Source organism: Talpa europaea, assembly GCF_964194135.1.
Source record: "Talpa europaea genome assembly, chromosome: 5".
Classification (NCBI taxonomy): domain Eukaryota; kingdom Metazoa; phylum Chordata; class Mammalia; order Eulipotyphla; family Talpidae; genus Talpa; species Talpa europaea.
The window spans coordinates 90,588,345-90,609,427 of record NC_140071.1 but is presented as its reverse complement, the minus strand read 5'-3'; the positions used below and the strand labels follow the sequence as shown (position 1 = coordinate 90,609,427).

The following is a 21,083-nucleotide window of genomic DNA, read 5'->3' as shown; positions in this document are numbered from 1 at the left end:
AATTATTTTTGAAAATAATTTACGTTAGTATCCTCAATGCATAGGTGAAATTATGAGAAAGCTGGAATTAATAGTTTTAAAAATGCCATCTAACTTGAGAGATGAAAATACCAGTTTTGAAAAAATGAATATTTCAGATTTACAGTTTTAAAATGAAATTTATCTTTACAACTTTTAACTTGACTACCTTTGTTTGATAGTTTGCATTACTTTTTTAGTACCTTCTTCTTGCTTTTTATTTCCTGAGGATGAATTGGCCAGAACTGGGCTACATCAATCTTATTCAAGGAAAATATAAGTTAGCAATAACAAATGTGCAAATGTCTTTATTTACTGCTGTGTCCCCCCACCAGTTGTCTATCTAGTGTCAATTCATAGACAATTACCATAAAGAAAAAGGGAGATTCTTTTGTCAAATTTGATTCTTGATTACCTGTCTACAGACAGATCAGCTCTCCCGTAACAATGAACAGAAGTCTGATCGAAGCCAGGCTATTCGAGACCGATTGAGAGGAAAAGGATTACCAACAGGTAAGAGTATATCAACATGAAGATTACAAGCCTTAACCTATTCCATTGTTTTCTTTATGAAATCATACTTAACTGACTTGGGAACGTGATTATTGTGACCATACTAGAACATAAGTGTGCAAAGTAGAGACAGGAAAGATACAGGAACATTTGCTATGTTAATATATAAGCCCATAAAAATAATGCAGAAAATGTTGTTTATATAGAGGACTTCAGCAGTAAGTTATTTCCTTTTAACATTGTTATTATAGTAATAATTTCATTTATTAACTTTATCATGGTATTTATTAAATATACATTATAAAATAATATAGAGAATATGTTTATGAACTTAAACACTATTGAAACAACTTCAAACAGAAATATCATTCTTACTGTGCTGTGTTATTTTGTATCCCCTTTTTAAATGCTAGTTACACCCATTAAATTTATTTTATGACCAACTAATTTCTTGATTTTGCAGTTATCAAAAATTGCCTTAGGTTACCAAAACTCATGAGTTGGGTGTTTTATTATTTGCCAGTAGCATTTATTATGGGTCCTATGTAATTACTAAATTGATTTTTGAAGGAATGAGTAAAAGTTCCAAATGTAAAATGAAAATAAAACAAATTTTTACATGAAAAATTATTTTTCAGTATTTTCAGGCTTGCCTTATTTATAAAATGAACTTTTGATTTTTCTGATTGTTCTCTTTATCACTCAAAAAAGCAATAATGATAACTGTATTAATCTTAAGCATTAACAAAAATATTTTGTGGATGAAATTTTATTGTCTTAAATATGAGTGGGAAGAAATAAATATTACTTAGATATATTTTAATTAATCACATAATGAACACATCCTTCTTATTTAAAGCATATGATAAATCTTTGTGAAAATGAAATACAGGTACTTGATTATCTGGACCAAATTTTTTTGCAGAATTCAGAACTATCATAACTGACAGGGAAGACTTTAAGAAAGTTTACTGCTTATCTTGAGAAGTCAAAGAAAAGCAGTAAAATCATTTCCAATTCAATGATTCTGTAATGGTGTAATTAGTTGTCTCTTCTGGTACCTCCATTTTACTTACTGTGGATAAGTACTATCTTTCTAAAAAAGTATCTTAGCTTTCATTTCATCAATAAAATTTCTGAGAAAATAAAGTTCCTTTGCTAATACACATTATTAGTTTATTCATAAATCAAAAAGAAAACAGGAGGCAGACTTTATTTAACTTAGGTTTATAGTGGTTTGATCACAACTTAAAATGTATTTTACCCTTGATTGTGTTTCTTATTGTGCTTATGTTCCCATATATGTGGATACATTTTCTTCCAGGTAGAAATCTGATTCCCTTCATTTTTAATTATACTAGGACTTAAATAAGATAAAGTGTCAAACTTGGTATTAAAAATAGCAGTACATTACTAATCAATGAAATTATTGTAGCCAGCCTACTATTTTTTTTAGATTTATTTATTTATGAATATAAGAACTGGGGTACAGGCCAGAGGTGGGGGTGTGTGTGTGAGAGGATTCACCAGAGACAGAGTGGGGAACAGAACAGGCAGAGCTAGTGAAATACACTGCTGAGGGAAGCAGCAGGCGAGTCAGGAGAGGTCTGCTGTGCCATGTGGGTAGCTCCCTGGCCGGGGAATTGAACTCGTGCTGCAGTGGCTGCAGACAGCTTCATAGGTTGCGTCTTAATCCCTTGTGCCACCAGGGAGGCCCCCCTAGCCTACTGTTTTAGAGCTGAGTAGTAAGAGGAAATTATAGATGAACACCAATAGCAAGCTGAAAAAGAATAATTTTTAAGGGATAATGAACTCTCAAGACATAATAAACTTTACTAAGTGAAATATTAGATTTAAAAGAAATGATTAATTTCTCTAATTTATCTTTCTCTTTTTCTCTGACTGCCCTCCTCTCCCTTCTTCTTTGCTTCCATATTTCTCTTTGCTGTTCTTTCTCTAGTCTCTTTCTGAAGTTCCCTTCTATCGTTTGTTACTATCACAAAATAGCTATGTCTTGGAATTAAAGTCTGTTTGTTTGTTGTTGACTTATTAAATATAGTTTAGATTATATTCTTTTCAATGATTCAGAGTCTTTTTATTTTAAATATTTTTATGATATTTTATTTATTTATACAAGCACTGGGGGACAGGCCAGAGGTGTGGGAGATGAAAGGATTCACCATAGACGTAGTGGGGAGCAGAACACACTGATCTGTTGAAATGCAATACTGAGGGGAGCAGCGTGTGAGACAGGAGAAAGAGGTCTGCTGCACTATGTGAGTTAGCTTCCTGGCCGAGGATCAAACTCTTGCTGCAGTGGCTGGAGATAGCTTGATAACCCTGAGACTTTAACCCCTATACCACCAGGGAAGCCCATTTAGAGTCTTTTATAGACATTAATTATTACATAATATTTTAGAGATAACAATTAGAGATTGCACTAAATCTATACCTACCCTATAATATATCTTAAATAGCATGTTGCTTATTTGTCATTTTCACACACACACACACACATATATATATATATATTTAATTGAAAGACAAATGTTAAGCTTTCTGGATGTGTAGAAGCGAGGGATAGGGAAAATCTTTAGTAAGTATATTAGTTTTTGTAGGTCTGACTGAAACAAAGTGAGTATTTGTTGATTGACTAGATATGAGAAAAGGTTTTATAAAATTATTAGATTTGTAATATGATTTTAATATGAGACTATAGTTTATTTCTTTAGATAACTTTTTTTGACATTAAGTTGTATGAAAAGTAAAAAAAAATGAACTGTAGTTCACCATCTTGGCTCATATCATTAGATAATTTTCTTATTAGATACATCAGATATTTTTAACCAAATGTTTAGTACCTTTTATTTGTGACTTTTGTTTTACAATGTCAAGAAAGACTTAGTGTTATTGTCTTATATCCCTTTAGAAATATTGTGACTGCTCAAATGTAGATATTCTAGGATCGTCTATAAATGACTTTTTAAAAATTAACAATCACTAACTGTTCATTAACATTATCCTTTAATACTTATATCTCTTTTTTGGAGAATAAAAATATCCCTGTTTCAAAACTCAAGAGAATGTGTAAGGAATCACAATTTGTCAGAATAAATCAAATTTTATTTATGCTTGTATTTTGGGGTAGAATCATGGTCTTTATACTTAAAGAAACAGTACTCCTTTTTGGATCAAATGTGATGGAAAAGGATTCCTCAGTCTTAGTCATTGCTTTCCACCAAACTGCTGCACAAGGGCTTTTAATTTACCTTTGGAAAATTTATAAAACCACATGTCAGGGATAAAATCAACAGAATATACCAATTATAGCCATTACTAGAAAGAAGCAATTAGCAGCTGATAGTGGCATTTACTAATTTAAAAACTTTAAGATAAAAAATTTACCTCTTGAAGAAGAAATGTTCTTCTAGGACAACATGTTACTATTGGGCAGTAACAGTGACTATCAATGGTCACTTGCAGCAAAGTAACTTTGTCATAATACATTAGTAGTAAAGCATTCTCTTTCATGCAAAGCATCCTAAAACCTTTATATAGAAAACCATATCGTGATAGTTTTAGACAATTAGGCTCCAAACAGAAGATTTTAATAAGGAACATGTCAATGTGAGCAGTAATGTGCAAAATTCGATTAAAAGAAGTAAAAAAAAAAAAAAACAAAGTGAGCAATTTTAGAGATAATGCTTTGTTATCTAAGTAGTTTCAGCTAAAACGAACCATTTTCATCGATGAATAAACAATCTTAAAACAAGTCTCCTTATATCTTACCTGTTGACATCTATCACAGAAGCTAAAGCCTAACCTAGTGGGCTTTCTGTCCCCACTTTGTTATTTAATACTACCAATGCTGATAAAATTTCTTCACTAAGCAGAAAGAAATCAGACATTTCCTGCCAAGCTTAAGGTGGAAACATACACCATGAACAGATCAGCATGATAGTGCTTCAGAAATTGGGTGCATTGATAATATCATGTTTCTTTTTTATAATGTACTTGCACACATTTGTGAGGACAGATGGGGAACTGGGAGCCTTCTTTAACACTGAAATGTCATTTTGAAGTTAGCTTCTAAAAGATAATGTAAATTTTTTGAATTAATAGGGGGCAGAGGAAAGATGAATGATGACAGTTAATATATATAACAAAAACAGTTAAAACTTTCTAAGTACAAACATACTTTAAGATTCAAAGGTATTTTACAAGGAGATTTTTTTTAAATAAATGGAGTGAATTCTGTTATGAGGATGATTTTTATTCTTAAAATCTTTTATTCATAGCACATTTATTGTTCCCCATTTAGTTTTCAGCACACTGTGCACTCTCCAAAATAAAATGTTTATGGTTCCATTTTAAATTTGGACATTTGTCATTGCATGTAATGTATCTGTAAGCTCTCTCTGAACTCAGAGCCTCCTCAAGTGATAGAAAATCCACTTAGAGTCACCTGTTATGGTATGTTAAGTACTTTTTTAAATTATAAAATAGATCTAAAACTTTGTAAGAGAGATTTCGATTTCCGGTTTCATGATTTTCCCTCAAAAGAACTGTTAATGACCCTTCAGTATATAATTATATGCTGAGAAAAATAACGCAGAAAAAAAATAGGGAGGCAAAATTTAAATTTTATGTTGCCCTTGTTCAAAAGAGTTCATAATAGTTCATACAGTTCATGATGGATAAATAGTTCATTTATCCTGTCATCTCTGAAAATGCATAATAAATTCCACATTTTTCTACATGAAGGGAGAAACATGGAATTTTAATGACTTGCTTACACTTCAGGAGCTGAAGGGGAAAAGTAGAATAAAACGCAGGACTCTTGATAGTAAGCTTTCTGGTGGTTATGTCACTAAATTAGCTTCAGAGGTTTCAAAAAGTTATGTAATCTGTACACATACTTTAGGAATCTCTTTTAACAGGAACTTAAAATATGAAACAAATAAGATATATGGTCTCTTATGTTATGACATAAGATAGGGATGGAGAAATGAGTGAAGTGATGAAAGACATATAATACAATGGATAATTTTAATACAGTGAAAGAAATGTCACAATAGATGTCCAGCATGCTCTTTGAGTATAGTGGAAGGAGCTAATAACTCTCCCAGGATGGGGAAATATCAAGGAAAATTACACCTGAAATAGTTTAAGAGTAGTTCCAAGGACACTGCTTTTAGAAGTAACAGTTCATTTTGCTATGATCAGAATGGATAGTGAGTACAGCAGTTAAGTGTACTTAATTATTTCAGCGCTATTACCTGTTTTATAAAATAACTATTGATATAATAATCAAGGCACGTCTTTAAAGCAGTTGAAAAAATTGCATTTTATTTAATCTCACATATACTTACCGAGTGGCTCTGGAATTAACAGTACATGATGTTCCTGGGTCTACTGGATTTAAGCATGTAATAAATGAAGCTAGAATTCTGTTTCCCTTCACTTATATAGATTTTATAATAGGGTCAAATTCTACATTTGAATCCTCATTTTGAGTTCTCAGATTAGTGACTTTTTTCCATCTGCTTTAGCAACATAAAGCAACCACGATACTGTTTTGTCGTATGTGATGCTATATATTTTGTATACAGCTGTGAAGTGTAACCAGGTAATTATATATCTAGTTATATAATTAAAGATAGTAAGCTTCATTGACGTTTCAAAACTCATTGAGATTCCTACCAATTAGGATTATATGAGTTAAGAATAGTGTTTGTACTAGTTGAAATCCACTTTTCTACCATGTACCTGTATACCTACCTAGAGTCTATCTCCCTTTTCCTCCAAAAAGCAAACAAAAGCAACCCTACGCTAATATAGTTACTGGAGAAACTACCTCAAAGCATCTCTTTCCATCCTTTCTCTTCCTTTAAAGGGTCATCTAAGTTTCTTCATTAATGGTTATGTTGCTCACAGCTCGTACAGTTTTACTTAGGCCATTTCCAACAAGTTTATACATATCACTTTGTACCTTGTTTCACACCTTCACAACTTCTTGCCCAGTTTCTTTCATAGTATCAATACCTGGTCCTTTCTTCCTTTCTCCCTTCACTTCCTATTTCACCATCCTTGTTTTGGTCCTGTTGGCTCCTAGTAGAGGCCTTAATTATGGTTTAAAAAATCATCTTTTATAAGTAATAATCATCAAATTTTAAGTTATCTATAATGTGACTTTCAAACAGCAAATTTAATTAAAGTTGTCATGTTGTAGAAACAGAGTAGTAGTTAGTGCAAACTTTTACATGAATTATTTTCATTATAATTTTGTACTGCCTTGCAGTATTTAAAAATAAAAGCTTTCTGGACTTCTGATAAATATGAATTGAAATGTTTTATATGTACTTATTTTGCATGATGTAAGGGCAGGACAGGCCACTGAGAAGGTTTTCTGATCCAGCAGATCTGGTAAAGGAGGAGTCCTGGAACCCTCAGTGGCTTTTGCAGCTTTTTTATTTAAAATTTACCAGGTACATGGCAGGCAGGAGTCCTGGGGGGCCGGGAGGCTGGCAGTCCTCCCAGTCCCCTGCAAATCCTCACTCTATCTGGGCTCTATCTGGCGTTCTCTCTGCTTTTCTTCTTCTCTCGGCTTCTGTTCGTTCTTGGCTTCTGCTGGTGTCCCCATGATGCCACCCTTATAAACTCAGTCTCTCAGCCCAGGTGTACCCACTTCAGGTGCCTGCCATCAGGCATGCATTCAGGACCACAGGGTTCCCTCATCTATCCTAATAGCTAGAGGGCAGAAAAGCCTGATACTTTTTCCTTACCCTACACATGAAGAGAATTGAAACTATAAAGCATTATTATCTAAGAACCACCCTATTAGCAATTTGTTTAGGCCTCATATAGCTAGTGAGAAGACAGAACACTGTCAGGATACAGTGGCTCACTGATATATTGATTAGTAAATACTAATCACCTAAAAGAATGATAGAGTTACATAATGCAAACGTAATAGACTCATGATACATTTGCAAAGTGACCTATTTAAATAAATAAATAAATAAATCTTTAAAAAAGTTGTTGGGGGAGTTTAAAGTAAAAGTATAGGATAAAAAGCAGCTAGCCATACGAAGGGTCTGAAGTAGACCATTCGGAGCAGATCACAAAGCCCTTAACATGTAAAAGACCTTAATAGAGTAAAATGTGTGGTCTGAATGGAATAAGGGAAATGGAGAGGAGGCTAAAAAGGATTCAAATGGCAGATCCAAAAGAAGCATAAATTTTATGTAGAGGACAATATGCCTTTCAGCTTATTGAAACAGTGTTGTAAAATCATGGAATTTATATTTTGAAAAGATAGTTCTGGCTGCTAAGTTGAGAATAATTGTTTGAAGAAAGTAGAAGTCGGTAGGTATATCTAGAGCACATTGCAGTTTTCTGGTCAAGTGATAATTGGGCATAGGATGATACCAGTGGAAGATATCACACGGAGTACGATATCTTTGAGAATTTAAATAACCAGCTCTTTCTAGTGGATTTGATACAGGAAATAAGAAGGATGAGGATTTTGGGATGGTGACGGTATTTCTGATTTGCTCAAATAAGTTAGATATTGGTGCCTTTTATTGAAATAAGAAAGGCTAGGGTAGAATGGACATCTCTGAATGTGCAAAGCAAAAAATAAGTTTAAGCTTGTATAGCTTAAGATGCTTCTGAGCTAATATTAGTAATCAGTTACCTAAGATTGGAATTACCAAAAGAGGTGGGTGCCAATAATATAACTTGAGGGTTGTGAATATGTAGAAAATATTTAAAGTCTTTTTAATAGGTGAAATTATTTAAGGAAAGAATACAAAAGGTTCTATAACGATTACCTGAGGAAGTCCAATACATCCCATTAGAGTATGAAAAAGCAAAATAAAGAGAAGCAGTTTGAGTAGAAGGAAACAGGCTTATAAAGAGGGAAAGGAGATTCAGTAAGGAATTTTCTCCAGTATCAATTATTGCTGAGAGAAAAGTAAGATATGGATACGTATGTGTCTACTGGATTTGTCGATATGAATTTCTTTAGTGCTAATGTGATGAGAATTGTCAAGGTGTGTAGGAGTTGGAAGCTGATTAAAGTGGGTCGAATAATGAATTGAAAGTGATAATTTGAAGAAAGCAGTAGCTAGAGGGAAATGTAACAAAGTAGAGAGTTTGTTTACTTAGGTTTTTAATTATGGAGCTATTACAGCATGTTTGTATATAAATGGGAATGAGTCAATAGAGGTGGGATTAATGAAGATGTGCACACAGAAGGGAGAAGTTAACCAAAGAAATAGTATTTTTGGTAAAAGTAAAAAGAAGAGAATTGAACACATATTGCAATATGACTTTCAATTAGTAGAAAATTTTATCCTTTGAGACAACAGGGTAAGGATTTGTGGACATTATTAGATTTATAGAATTAGGCATGGAAAAATGAAAAAAAAATCCTTCTGACAATTATTTTCTTGGTGAAATATGAAACAAGAGCATCAGGTAAAACAGAAGAGAGTTAAGGTGGAAAACTTGAAGAATGAAGAAAAGTAATATAGTTATTATAGAAATTGAGTGAACTTACTGTTAACACATAAATTGAATTTCCAAAGTGATTGAATTTATGGTGTTGTCAGAATATTCATTTAATTTTCTCCAGGTTTTTATTACTTGTTGGTAGTCAAAAATAGTATAAGAAGGCAGATTGTTGAGTTCTTCTGTGGTTTATGATCCTTAAATCCTTTCAACTCTCATTTATTATCTAATGTATTCTATTTTCAAAAGTATCCTCTTTTTTAAATAAAAATTTAAACTAATGAGTTTCAAAATATGGTTTGTTCAAGAATATGATTTATCCCTGTCATGGGCAGCATTTTAGTATCTTAGATTAGAAGCTAGACTCTTGACAATCTTGTCTGGATGTGGTGTGGTGTGTTTCTCTTAATACCCTAGTCTTTCATATATTTCTTATATGACATGCCCCAAATATTGATGTTATCCTTATTTGCGCTTACGTGGATCCATGTTCAGGGGAAGATGAGTTATAAGAAAAACACAATGTCTGAATCTGATTATCCAATAAGCAATTGTTTGTTGCCATTCTGAAGTGAATTTGCTTTTCTAAGATTTTTAAGATAAAATTTGTAGTCAGGTAATTGAAGGTTATAGTTGTTATGATGAAGAAGTAACTGACTTCTTCAAATGAGTAATAAACAATCTATTATTGCGAGGATAGTTTTAATCATTACTTTGTATTACATATATAAATGGGTAATTAAAGAGGAATCCCAGAGCATTGTACACAGGAAATCTGTGTGACAGGGTTGGTAACTAAAATTTTATTTTCTGTTTTTTTTTCCTCAATACTGAAGATATATAGATACATACACACACACACACACACACACACACACACACACACACGAGTGTTTTGATGTTAAATCTGCATTCAAAACTTAATTTCTGATGGGGCATTTTTACTGTATCTTAATGTATTTACATGCAGACTGCTTTCTTAAAAAAATTAGAATGACTTACTAGTTTTAGTTACATTAAAAACTAAGGAATAAACAAGAATGCTACTTTATTCCTGTTGACAAATATCAATATGTTATGTTTGCAAGGAAATAGTATTTTAGTACATGAAAAGTGCATGGAAAAATTAAGTTCCCTACCCCACACCTACTCTCACTTATTCATCATGTCACTGAGAAAATTACTTTAAAAATTCAGCTAATATTTCAGTTTGAAGTAATACATTTATTTTCTGAAGTGATCTACATATTTTAGTTATAAAATTTTAATTTGATTCAAATAAATAATTTAAAAATCTTTAGTTGTGAGAAATAATAAAAACTTAGGTACTTAAGCTCTCCAGTTGAGCAGTCTTTATATATCCTTCATGACTGTGCCTATGTCACTTAATTTTATGACATATAGGTAGAAGGAAATTTAATCTCCATGTGACAGTTTTTATGTTGAAATAAAATTAGTTTTTGTACCTAAAATATTGATAAAGTAAACTAGATGAAAAATTAAGTTTCTAACATAATGTCAATAGTCAAACTATCTGAATTTTAAACAATCAAATTTTCTGATTATCTTATCATAGTAGAACATTATTTCTTAAGAATTCCAAATGCTACAATCTTTTTTTCCATCTAGAATGTTGGAAGAATTCTTTGTCTATCCTTTAAACATATTTGTTAAATGCCAGAGTATACCAGAGCTTTATATTAAAGTAATACATGTTTGAATTATACCTTTAGAAATTAAAGGAATATACTCTACATTCTATTGTTATCCCAAAACATTTTATGAGTAACTAGTAGTCCACCAAACTGGTATTAGAAACTTTTATTTTAAAAGACCATGTAATTCACCTTTGGGGAATATAAAATACTACTCAAAAAATTTCAATTTACTATTTCATTATATAAAAGTCATTGGACTTTGAAAAGTTATGCAAACGTAGCATCTCTCTACTTCTCCTTTCACTACCTCCACCATCCCATTTCATCTCTGATCCTCCATTTGGATAATTTAGAAAATTCCCAATGAAATACTTTCATTGTCAATAGTAAGGTTACATCCCAGTTATTTTCCAGAACTTCTGTGCATACATGATAGATTCTTATCATTCCAGGAAGAAGCTCTACTTCTGATGTACTAGACATACACAAGTCTCCATTCTCTCATCAGACCTTTCTTAACAAAGGGCTTAGTAAATCTATGGGATTTCTGTCCATCAGAGACACACAAGATGAGGAAGATTATTTCAAGGACATTTCATCAGACAATAATTCAGGAAATGAAGATTCTGAAAATATCTGCTCCCCTTACCAGTTCAAAACTAGTGACCCAGAAAAAAAAGTTCTCCCTGGCAGTGATGTGATTCCCAAAAAGAAGATTTGGGCTTCATCCTTGGACTTGCTTTGCACAGCTGACAGAGACTTCTCTTCTGGTGAGACCAGCAGATACCCGCACTGTCTTTCTGGGGCAGTATCAGTGAGGACTTCTACTACTCCTAGAAAAAAAGAGGCAAGATACTCAGATGGAAGCATTGCCTTGGACATCTTTGGCCCTCAGAAAACAGATTCAGTGCTTCACACACGAGAATTACCCACCTCCTCAGCAATATCAAGTGCTTTGGACCGAATCCGAGAGAGACAAAAGAAACTTCAGGTTCTGAGAGAAGCCATGAATGTGGAAGGTTAGTAATTTGTGTGTGTTCGAGAGAGAGAGAATTGAATTACTATATTTAAAATTGCATTTTGAAATAAAGAAGGGTTATTAAACCATTCCACAAGTCTTATTTCCACTGTCAATCCTTTGTACCAAAGTTACCCTTTTTTTCTCATTTTTTTTCTCTTTTCCAACAAATCCTAATCAAAAGTAAACTTCTTCCACAATGTCATCCCTATTGAATATGGCCAGTCCTGTCAACTTATAGTTCACTGTTTTGGGTAGTATATTTTTAGATTGTAAGTTTCTCAGTGGCAGGACCTACGTTTTCTATTTTTTAATCCTTCACAACACCATCTATCATCTGTTGAGAGGCTTCAGTAAATGACTGGTTCATGAAAAGTAGTAATAGTGAATCAAAATCAGCAATCCTAGGCAGGCATGGTGATGGTGGAGTCATTCCACCAGTTTCAAAAAACAAATTTGGGGACATGACAAGAAGAGATAATGGTTTGGTTTGTTTGGTCTAAATGAAGTTTTAAATCTATATTTTAAAAATACTAGTGTTTAACTTTAAAAAATCAGTTGCCCTAAGCTTAAATTATTTACTCCATTTAGTGACTATGTGATCCTTCAACAACTGGATTTTTTCAATCTGAGTCTGTGTTGCCTGATTTGTAAAGTGGGCCTAGCAAAGTAGATTAATTGGGTAATGACTGCAAAGCGATTAAGCAAATGATTACTTTATTGGTATTTAGGGACATAAAATAACCCTATTAATAAAAATTCTATCTACAGGGCAAAACTGTTTTAAAATTGCCTAGCACACACATGTAAAACTATATTGAGTAGAACAAAGCTATTATTCTAACAGATGGGAAGTGCGTATTTTTAATATAGATAGGTGGCAGAGAATACAAAAGAGAATTTTCAATCTAAGCCAATGGATTTTTAGAAATTAAAGTTTTATAACTTCCTTTTGTCTCCTAGACATAACCTGTGACATAACTGATCAAAGGGATCTTTAAGGTACTTTTTAGCTCAACAAGAATAGTGACATAATCATGGGTCATAGTCTTCTTTGAGATAATTTTTCCAATGCCTTTTCCTTTAAATTGCCTTTAAAGTATTGCTAAAGGTTTCTGATATGTTTTAAACATAGTTCTAGAACTGAGCATTCTCTCCACATTCTACTTCTAGTAAAATAAACTTTGGACTTATTTTTAAACTCAGTAATTGCAAATTAGTAACAAATATAATTATGGAGGAAATTATTGAATACTTAATTAGTATTTCAAGGTTTTATATAATGTGCATTTTTAAAAGCATCCAATGTCACAAATGCTCTTGATCTCAAAATGTTCAAAGACAGAAAATAAAAATTTAGAAATTTGTTTTATGTACTCTTTCACCGTTTACCTCAGATCAGTGAACCTTTAGCATTGTGACAGCAAAGAACAGATACTTTCTATAACTCAAAAAGTCTCCCCTTTTGGAAGTTTTATAACTATTTAGTATTGTACAACAGCTAGTGTGTGAGTATTAATTAGGTTGGCCCTCGTAGAGCATGCCCTCATGGAGACATTTCTGTAAACAAATCTTTTCCATTGTGGAAAACAAAAGCAATACTCAATTATTCAAATAGATAAACCTATGTTCAACTCACAATACAAAAAGGGAAGCTATATAGCTATCTAGATCATTTTTCTAACATTTGAAAATTTGAGTAGTATATATTCTTGACATGCAAATACTAAAAATAAAATAATTCATTATGTTCTCATGTGTGATCTCATTTTCAAGATTATTTGACTTAATATTTTGTAAGTCAACAGTGTGAACAAGTAAATTTTGAGAAAAGTGGTTTCACAGTTGAACCTTGGTTTGAGTTAAACAGTAAAGAAAATAAACATTAATGAAAATATATTTAACCTATCAAATCATCCTGCACTAATCTGCTTAATATATTTTGTTTGAATAGGTTATTTTGTTGATTACTTAAAAATGAATAGTGAGATGAATTATTCTCCTAGTTTGCATATAAACCTTTTATTTTTTAGGTTTTATGTGTGTCTTAAGATCAAATAGAACAACTTGTTTCCAGATATTCCTGTATGTCTGTACAGATGATGTATAATCTTTGTAGACACTTTTTCAAAATGGTAGCTTCTTATACAATATAATTTCCAGATTTAGAAATTACACATTTGTTATGAGATTTTTTTAATACAGTTTTGTTTGATAAGGGATAATTTCTGTCCTGAAAGCTTTCTGTGCTATTGAAGAGTTTTCAAAGGCGTTGCTCCCACAAAAGACCTACCTTCCCCGCCCCGCCCCCCCCAGAGTATGTATATGTTATAACCAAGTTAAACAAAACATATTGAAAATGTTGGCTTGTTATGGAAATACACTACCTTAAATAAACTCCATTATCATATAGCAACTTGCAAGTAATAATACATTATATTTGCTTTAGACCAAATGCATTATTCAAAAAGAATGTTTGAAGTTTGGAATGCAAAGGGAATTAATTTTTATTTAGTTGAGTAACTTGTTAGTTTTAGTTTGACCTTTTTCTAAAGGTGAGATAATTTATGTTAGCTGTGAAAATAAAAGTGCAGATTGCTAATATGAAGATTTTGGCTATTACAACAAAAATAAACAGAATAGGAAATAATAATTCCCATTTAATCATCATGAAAAGTAGATGCCACACATCCTTTCTTTGTGTCATAAATCAATCAAAACAGTGGATATTACTAACATGCTTTCTCGTACATATTTCATTTTAAATGTTCTTGTTTTAAAGCATTTTGAAATATTCATAGTGCTCTGTACAGTTTTTGTGACCTTTAAATTTTGCATTGCTAATGGATATCCAGTAATTTTAAAATTATGAAGAAGTCTTGGAGCACATGTTTTGGGCTTTTGGCAATTAATTAACATGCCCTAAATCACTTAACTGGTTAATAGTTTTCATCATTTCATCATATGGAAGATTGTAGATTTCCCTCAAATATTTTCATTTTTATCCTAACATTTCCCACCACCCGTTACTTCGTGATTTTTCAAAAGGAAGTGTTCCAGTGTTCATTGGGCTTATAAAACAATGGGGAGAAAAGAAATCACTAAATTTTAGTTTGTTCTTTGGGGCATGCAAGGATGATCATTGAACTGGTAGTAAAGATGGTGTCTCCTTTGTCCTCAAATGTGTAGCCTGTTCCTTAGCTCAGGCCCCATCCTCTTGAAAGGAGATTTTATCTAAATCATCTGCACAGTATCCCCTCAGCTAACAACATCAAACTAGCACAGAGAGACTAGACATTTGGATGGAAGGAATCTGGATACCCATTTCAAACAGGTATCTCATTTTCAGAGACCCAAAGTGGGCTATTTTGCCAAAGGAGATACATAATTCATATAGAGCTGTGTTTAGAATCCAGGTCTCTTGAGACCGAGAATAAGACTTTCTCCACTCTGCTATTCTAGTTTCCAGCAAAAACTGGGGACATTTTTTTGAAAATCTTTTTAGTGCCTGGGAAACTGGACATTCAGGTAACTGCCTAACAAATCTCTTAAGTCTCTTACTAATAAAATTACATAATTTTTAATACAATAAGATAGTATTACTAAAGTAAGGCTCAAAATGAGTCATAAAACACCCTGAATAGACAGGAGCTGAGGTAGAGCTCCACTGTATCACATGCCCTCTTGTTGTAGGTAGTGTTTTGGTGGGGTTCCAAGGTAGGATCTGTGAAATGGTTCTCCTGTAGCTAGTGAGATCAGGGAGTAAACTTATCTTCAAAATGGTTAGCATTGAGTCCTCTGACTTTTGGGGGAACAAAAGAAAGGAATAAAAAGATCTCAAGGAAGAAATAATAAAGTTTCAAAATTATAGACTTAAGATTATTACTATACTAGTAAGTTAACCTGTCAGAGAATCCTCTACCGAAAGCAGTAGGAGCAGTAAGAAACACAACTTAGATTTTCTTTCCTGGAAACTAATTTTAAATTTTGATGCCACTCTCTCTTATTTTGCTATATTTTTTTAATTTCATTTTTTCACCTCAGCATAGGACTGCTTATTCTTGTACTCTCTTCCTTTCTTCCTTGCCCCCAGTATATTTTTTCTACCTCTCTCCAGTCCATCTGAGATCTGAGAAATTGTCTATTTTCAAATCGGAGTATCTGTCTCCATCTGTCTTGTGATGTAATTACCACACACTCCTTATCCATTGCTCTGTGGGTTGGCAACATATTCCTGATTATGAGAGACTGACTTGGAACCAGTATTTTGTGTATAGTATGAACAGCACTCCACACCCTGGGTGGGGACCACAAATAGCATTTTACTTTCAACAGTCAAAATTCCTTGGTGCTGTACAATACTAGAAGGGAAAATATGAAAAACAGGTACAATTAAATCCTATAAAAGTGACTATTGTTATTGTTTCCTTTCTTTAAATTCTGTGACCTCCGGTCCTAGCTCTTCTATGAAGTGACTCCCCTGCAAATACAGACAGCTTAAACACAGTGTTGTGCAATTAGACTATGTAAACACTCAATTATTGAGGCACTATAATGTTTCATTTTTATGAGAAAACCAAATTTGAAAGTTTATATATTATACTAACACTTCAGAAAAGCAAGGGAATGGATTCATAAATGTTGTAGTTTATGTAGAATACTTCAAGTGGCATATTATGAAGGGACAAATTTTTTTCAAAACTTCTCTCTTCTGAAATCCATAGTTGGCAAAGATGAACTGTTTAGCTTTTATTTCTTCAATTTATTTCCTTCTGAATAGCAAAAACAGGAAAAAAAGAAAATTATATAATTTGATTGATATTTAGATTGCTCCATGAACTAAAATAATAAGTAACTTTGATATTCAGTTTTTATTTCATGCATATCAATTCCACAGAAGTAAATTTGAATATGTAGGAATTTTATGTGCTTGATCAAATATTATATTATTTCAGTAATCAGTGTCTTATTATACTAATAGGCAAAAACATTTTGTATCTATGAAAAGCACATTATTATAGATTAATTGAGCATCTTAACCAGAAAAAAACAAATGTGTACTGTGATCCAGGATTAGATTTTAAAAGAGATTTACAGTTTAGACTAGCATTTTCCAATAGAAATTCTTAAATAGAGGGAGATATTCTAGGTTTACAAAGTTCAGCTCAGTACTTATAAACTACATGTGACTACTGAGCTCTTGCAATATGACTAGTGAAACTGAAGAACTGAACATTTTATTTAAACTGACATAGCTACATGTTGCCAATGCTACCATAGTAGATAGCACAGCTTCAGGCTGTTTTCATATAAAGTCAGTCTAGTAAAAATACATCCATGTTCAGCTGAGAAAAAAATTGTTTTGAGAAGCATTTGAGAAGTATGTAATAAGTCGTTGTTTAGTTTACATTCAAGAGAGAATAGACATTTACTTTTTTTGATGTATCCAAGTAGAAAAAATGAAATTGCATTTTGAAACACTAAGGAAAATTAAAGGTAAAAACAGTACAGACTTTATGGTGTCTTTATTCATAGTAATAAAATACTGATTTTGGAGTCCACAGACATCATAGAAGACCTTTATCAGAAATTAATAAACTAATTTAAACCTGTGCATATATAACATAGGCCCAATTTTACTTTGATACAGACACCTTTTGAGAAATACGGATTGATTAAAAAAATATTTTAAATGGATCTTATACCTCTAAAACATAATGATGTAAACTAATGTTAAATCAGTAAAAATAAAAAATAGGTTGATCTAATTACGAGCAATCATAATTTTTAAGACCCAGTAATTTTATTTTTTTTTTAAAAGATTTATTTATTCCTATAGGAGCTGGGGTGCAGGCCAGAGGTGCAGGAGGGTAATAGGATTCACCGGAGAAAGAATGGGGAATAGAACAGATGGATTGACTGAAGTATACTGCTGAGGGGAGCAGTGGGAAAGACATAAGAGGTCTGCTGCGCCTTGTGGGCAGGCTTCCTGGCTAGGGATTGAACTTATGCTGCAGTGGCTGCTAATAGCTTCATAGTGCTGAAACTTAACCCCTTGCGCCACCAGGGAGGCCCAGACCCAGTAATTTTAAACTCCAAAATGTCTTCATTCTACCCATCTCTCAATTCCTTCTGTTGCTTATGGCCTATGGGAGTAGCTTTCTAAACTGATCACAGTTACAGTTTGTTCTCCATTTCCCTGCATTTCCTTCTCTGCCTTTAGCCATTTAATGACTTTCCATCATCTAAGCAGGTTAAAATTCTAATTCTTTAGCTCTTGATATTTAAAGTTATCCACAGTTGTATCTCTCCAGTCTCACCCTTTAGCATTTCCTCACTCCAATATTTTTTCTCTCTCCCTCTCTGCCTACCTACAGGCCCTTTTCTATTTCTTAAAGCTACCTTTATTACTGCAGCATTCTACACTAACACTATCACTGTTTTCAGGCCTTATCTGGTTAAGGAAGCTTTCACCTTTCCACTTTAGGATGGTGGCCTATGTTTTTCATTGCAACTACTTGTTTTGAGGTGCTTATTTCTCCTGTACACATCAAAAATTGGTCTTGTCTAATTCATAACTGTATCCTTAGATCACATATGTACCACTCCAAGTGACATTTAATAGGTAATCAATAAGTGTTACTCTAAGCTGAGTATCTCAATGTGATCATTAAAAGAACTTTTGTATATTCAGTGATACTACTTCAAATACAGATGCAACGGTATTATCTGATAAATTATACATATGGTAAGGAGAAAACCCACCTCCCTTTACTCTGCTTTGTCCAGTTTTCACAGAAAAGCACATACTTGTCAGTCAGACCTGATCACCCAACAGTATATGCAATCAGTTTCCTTTAGAACTCTGTTAGAAAATTCTGGAAGGATTGGTGGGGTCATAACTGAGGATCCTAGAAGATGCTTGAAAAGTGGTACAGCCAGCTCACATGGAAGTCATGGCCCTGATCTGTGGCTGCCACATTACACAGGAACCCCAGAAAGGGAATTGGAGGCTCATCATTCTTTTTGTCATTGCTACTGTGCACAAATTTTATTTCTATAAAGTAATTCACAGCTCACAGAGCATTTCTTCATACATTCTTCCTCATTTATATACATTCACACTTGCTGAGTTCTCCACCCTTAATATTTTATTGATCATCAAACCATAATGCTGTAATTTATACAATGACATGTATCATTATTTCTCAATACTGGACATTCTTAAAATATTGATCATGTCTATCAAGAGAGTTTTATATTCTGTTTTATATGTCATGTAGTATGGCAAGTATAGAATAACATGTCTATCAAGAGAGTTTTATATTCTGTTTTATATGTCATGTAGTATGGCAAGTATAGAATAACAGTGGGTTCTGGTGAACACATGAAAGGGCAATCTCTGATCTCCAGAAATTAATTTCCTGAAAAAGCAGAGAAAAACATTTTATGCATAAATACATATTTTACAACTTTTGTTTCTCTGCTTTATTTGAAATTTGAAATATTGTGTTAGTGCCCATAACCTTTAAAATGTGTTTTTTTAAAGTTTCCTTTATAGTTCTAAGCTACAAAACCAGTCTTTTTAGTATACTTCTCTTTGAAAGATGTATCTGTAGTGTGTAGTCTGAATCATGTATTAAAGGTGAAGAAATGCCAAGGCAAAAGTAGTTATTTTCTGATGTTGCAATTGACTGAGCCTCACTTTCTGAATGTTACTTGTCTGAACTTGAATATGTGTCACTTGTAAATGGTGTTTTTAGATTACAGTTTGTGCTGGCTTAGATTCTTTAAATATGAAGATTGTAGATTTGAAGGTTTCATCTGAAACACAAACAGCTTTATGTAATCCCAGAATATTATGCAAGTCTTCATAATCTACACATTTAAAGTATAGTGTTCATAATCACATGCCAAGTCGTTATATGATTTAAGTGTTACTTGGTGGTGGAAATTGTGACTGTTGGTAGTTAAGAAGTTATGAGAGAAAACTTTAGCCTATTGCTTTTATTGTAAGTGGAGTCAATATAATATGAGTTGGAGTAAATTTGTTTAAAGAAACAGATAACAGTTAAAGGATAATAAACCTTTCTCAGGTTTTAATGCCTTGTATACTGACCAAAAAATAGTGTACTCCTAATTAGGATAAAATAATACTAGAAATTAGAAGATACCTTCAACTGTCAGAGTATGTATGAATATGCAGTCTCTCTAATAATCTATCCAGAAATGTTAATTCATTAAGTCATTCTTCTGTAAGCCTTGCACTTCTCATTCTCTCACCACTTTTCTACAGAATGTTTCTTAGAGATAATATATTCCTATGTGTTTATTTACATGTATTATACAAGCCCAATTTGGTGCTATTTAAGTAATATGTTCCCAGGTTAATTTTATAATCCCTTTTACTCTTTAGTGCTCATTATTTCTATCACAAATATTCATCTCCTACAAGTTAATTTTCCATATCTGAAAAATAAGTCAAAGAGAAGGAATTTGTCTAGTGAAATGAGCTATAATCATTATCTTAAATGGTCCCTGGTATACTAATTTGTACTATGTAAACTTAATTTAAATATTTACTAGTTGAGAAAGGAAATTTGCAAACCAAAAAATTAGACTTTGAGCCTAATTTTATCCACAAAACAAACATTGATCTGCTGTTGTAATGATGAAAGTTTAAAATTTTGCTATGACAATTTTAGCATTGCAAATAAGTGGCTACATAGGTATTTTACATGTATTTGAATATTCTTAATAGGTCCATAGCACATGATGCAAGAATTTTGGCACTCAGAAAACTTGTAATATTTTGTAAATACTTCGAAATATCTATTTTTTAAAAATAGTCTGACACTCTAGTTAAAATAACAATTAGTAGGTTTATTGATGCTAGGAAATGGGTGCATGAAAACTTGTTTTCATGACTGTATACAAGTTGTCATAATGTATTTTTTCTAAGTGATCCAGTCAGTACCACACTCCTGGGGTCTGGTACCAGGGACCAAATCTGAAGTGCTGGATAATATATTTAAATGTAGATGGAAAGCTTATTTGTGGTGTCTGGATTCTCAAAAAAAAAAAAAAGAAAGAAAAGAAAAGAAAAAGTTTTTGATAGTATTTAGACCGCTCATGGAAAATGGGAGTACCATTCTGCAGATCAGAATAAAGAAAGCTGTCCACCAGCTAGTACTGGATGCCTTTATGTAAATCATCTCAGAAAGCCAAGAAATGTTCCTGTACAAATTATCTGTAAGCATGAACAATGTTTTTCCTTATATACCAATGCAAGATACTTTTGGTAAAGGACATATGATGTTATTAAAATTCCTGGAATGGTTAAATTTATTAATCCAGAA

The 21,083-nt window shown here is 32.6% G+C and overlaps 1 protein-coding gene across 1 annotated transcript in view; it reads left to right on the top strand.

Annotated features, from left to right (window-relative positions):
• PTPN13 (protein tyrosine phosphatase non-receptor type 13) overlaps positions 1-21,083 on the top strand; it is a gene marked incomplete at both ends in the record, with an annotated part of 165,822 nt that overhangs the window by 32,938 nt on the left and 111,801 nt on the right. The window contains 2 exon segments of the mRNA XM_084234234.1: positions 444-531; positions 11,159-11,725. Of these exon segments, the coding sequence (XP_084090360.1) occupies positions 444-531; positions 11,159-11,725 (655 nt within the window).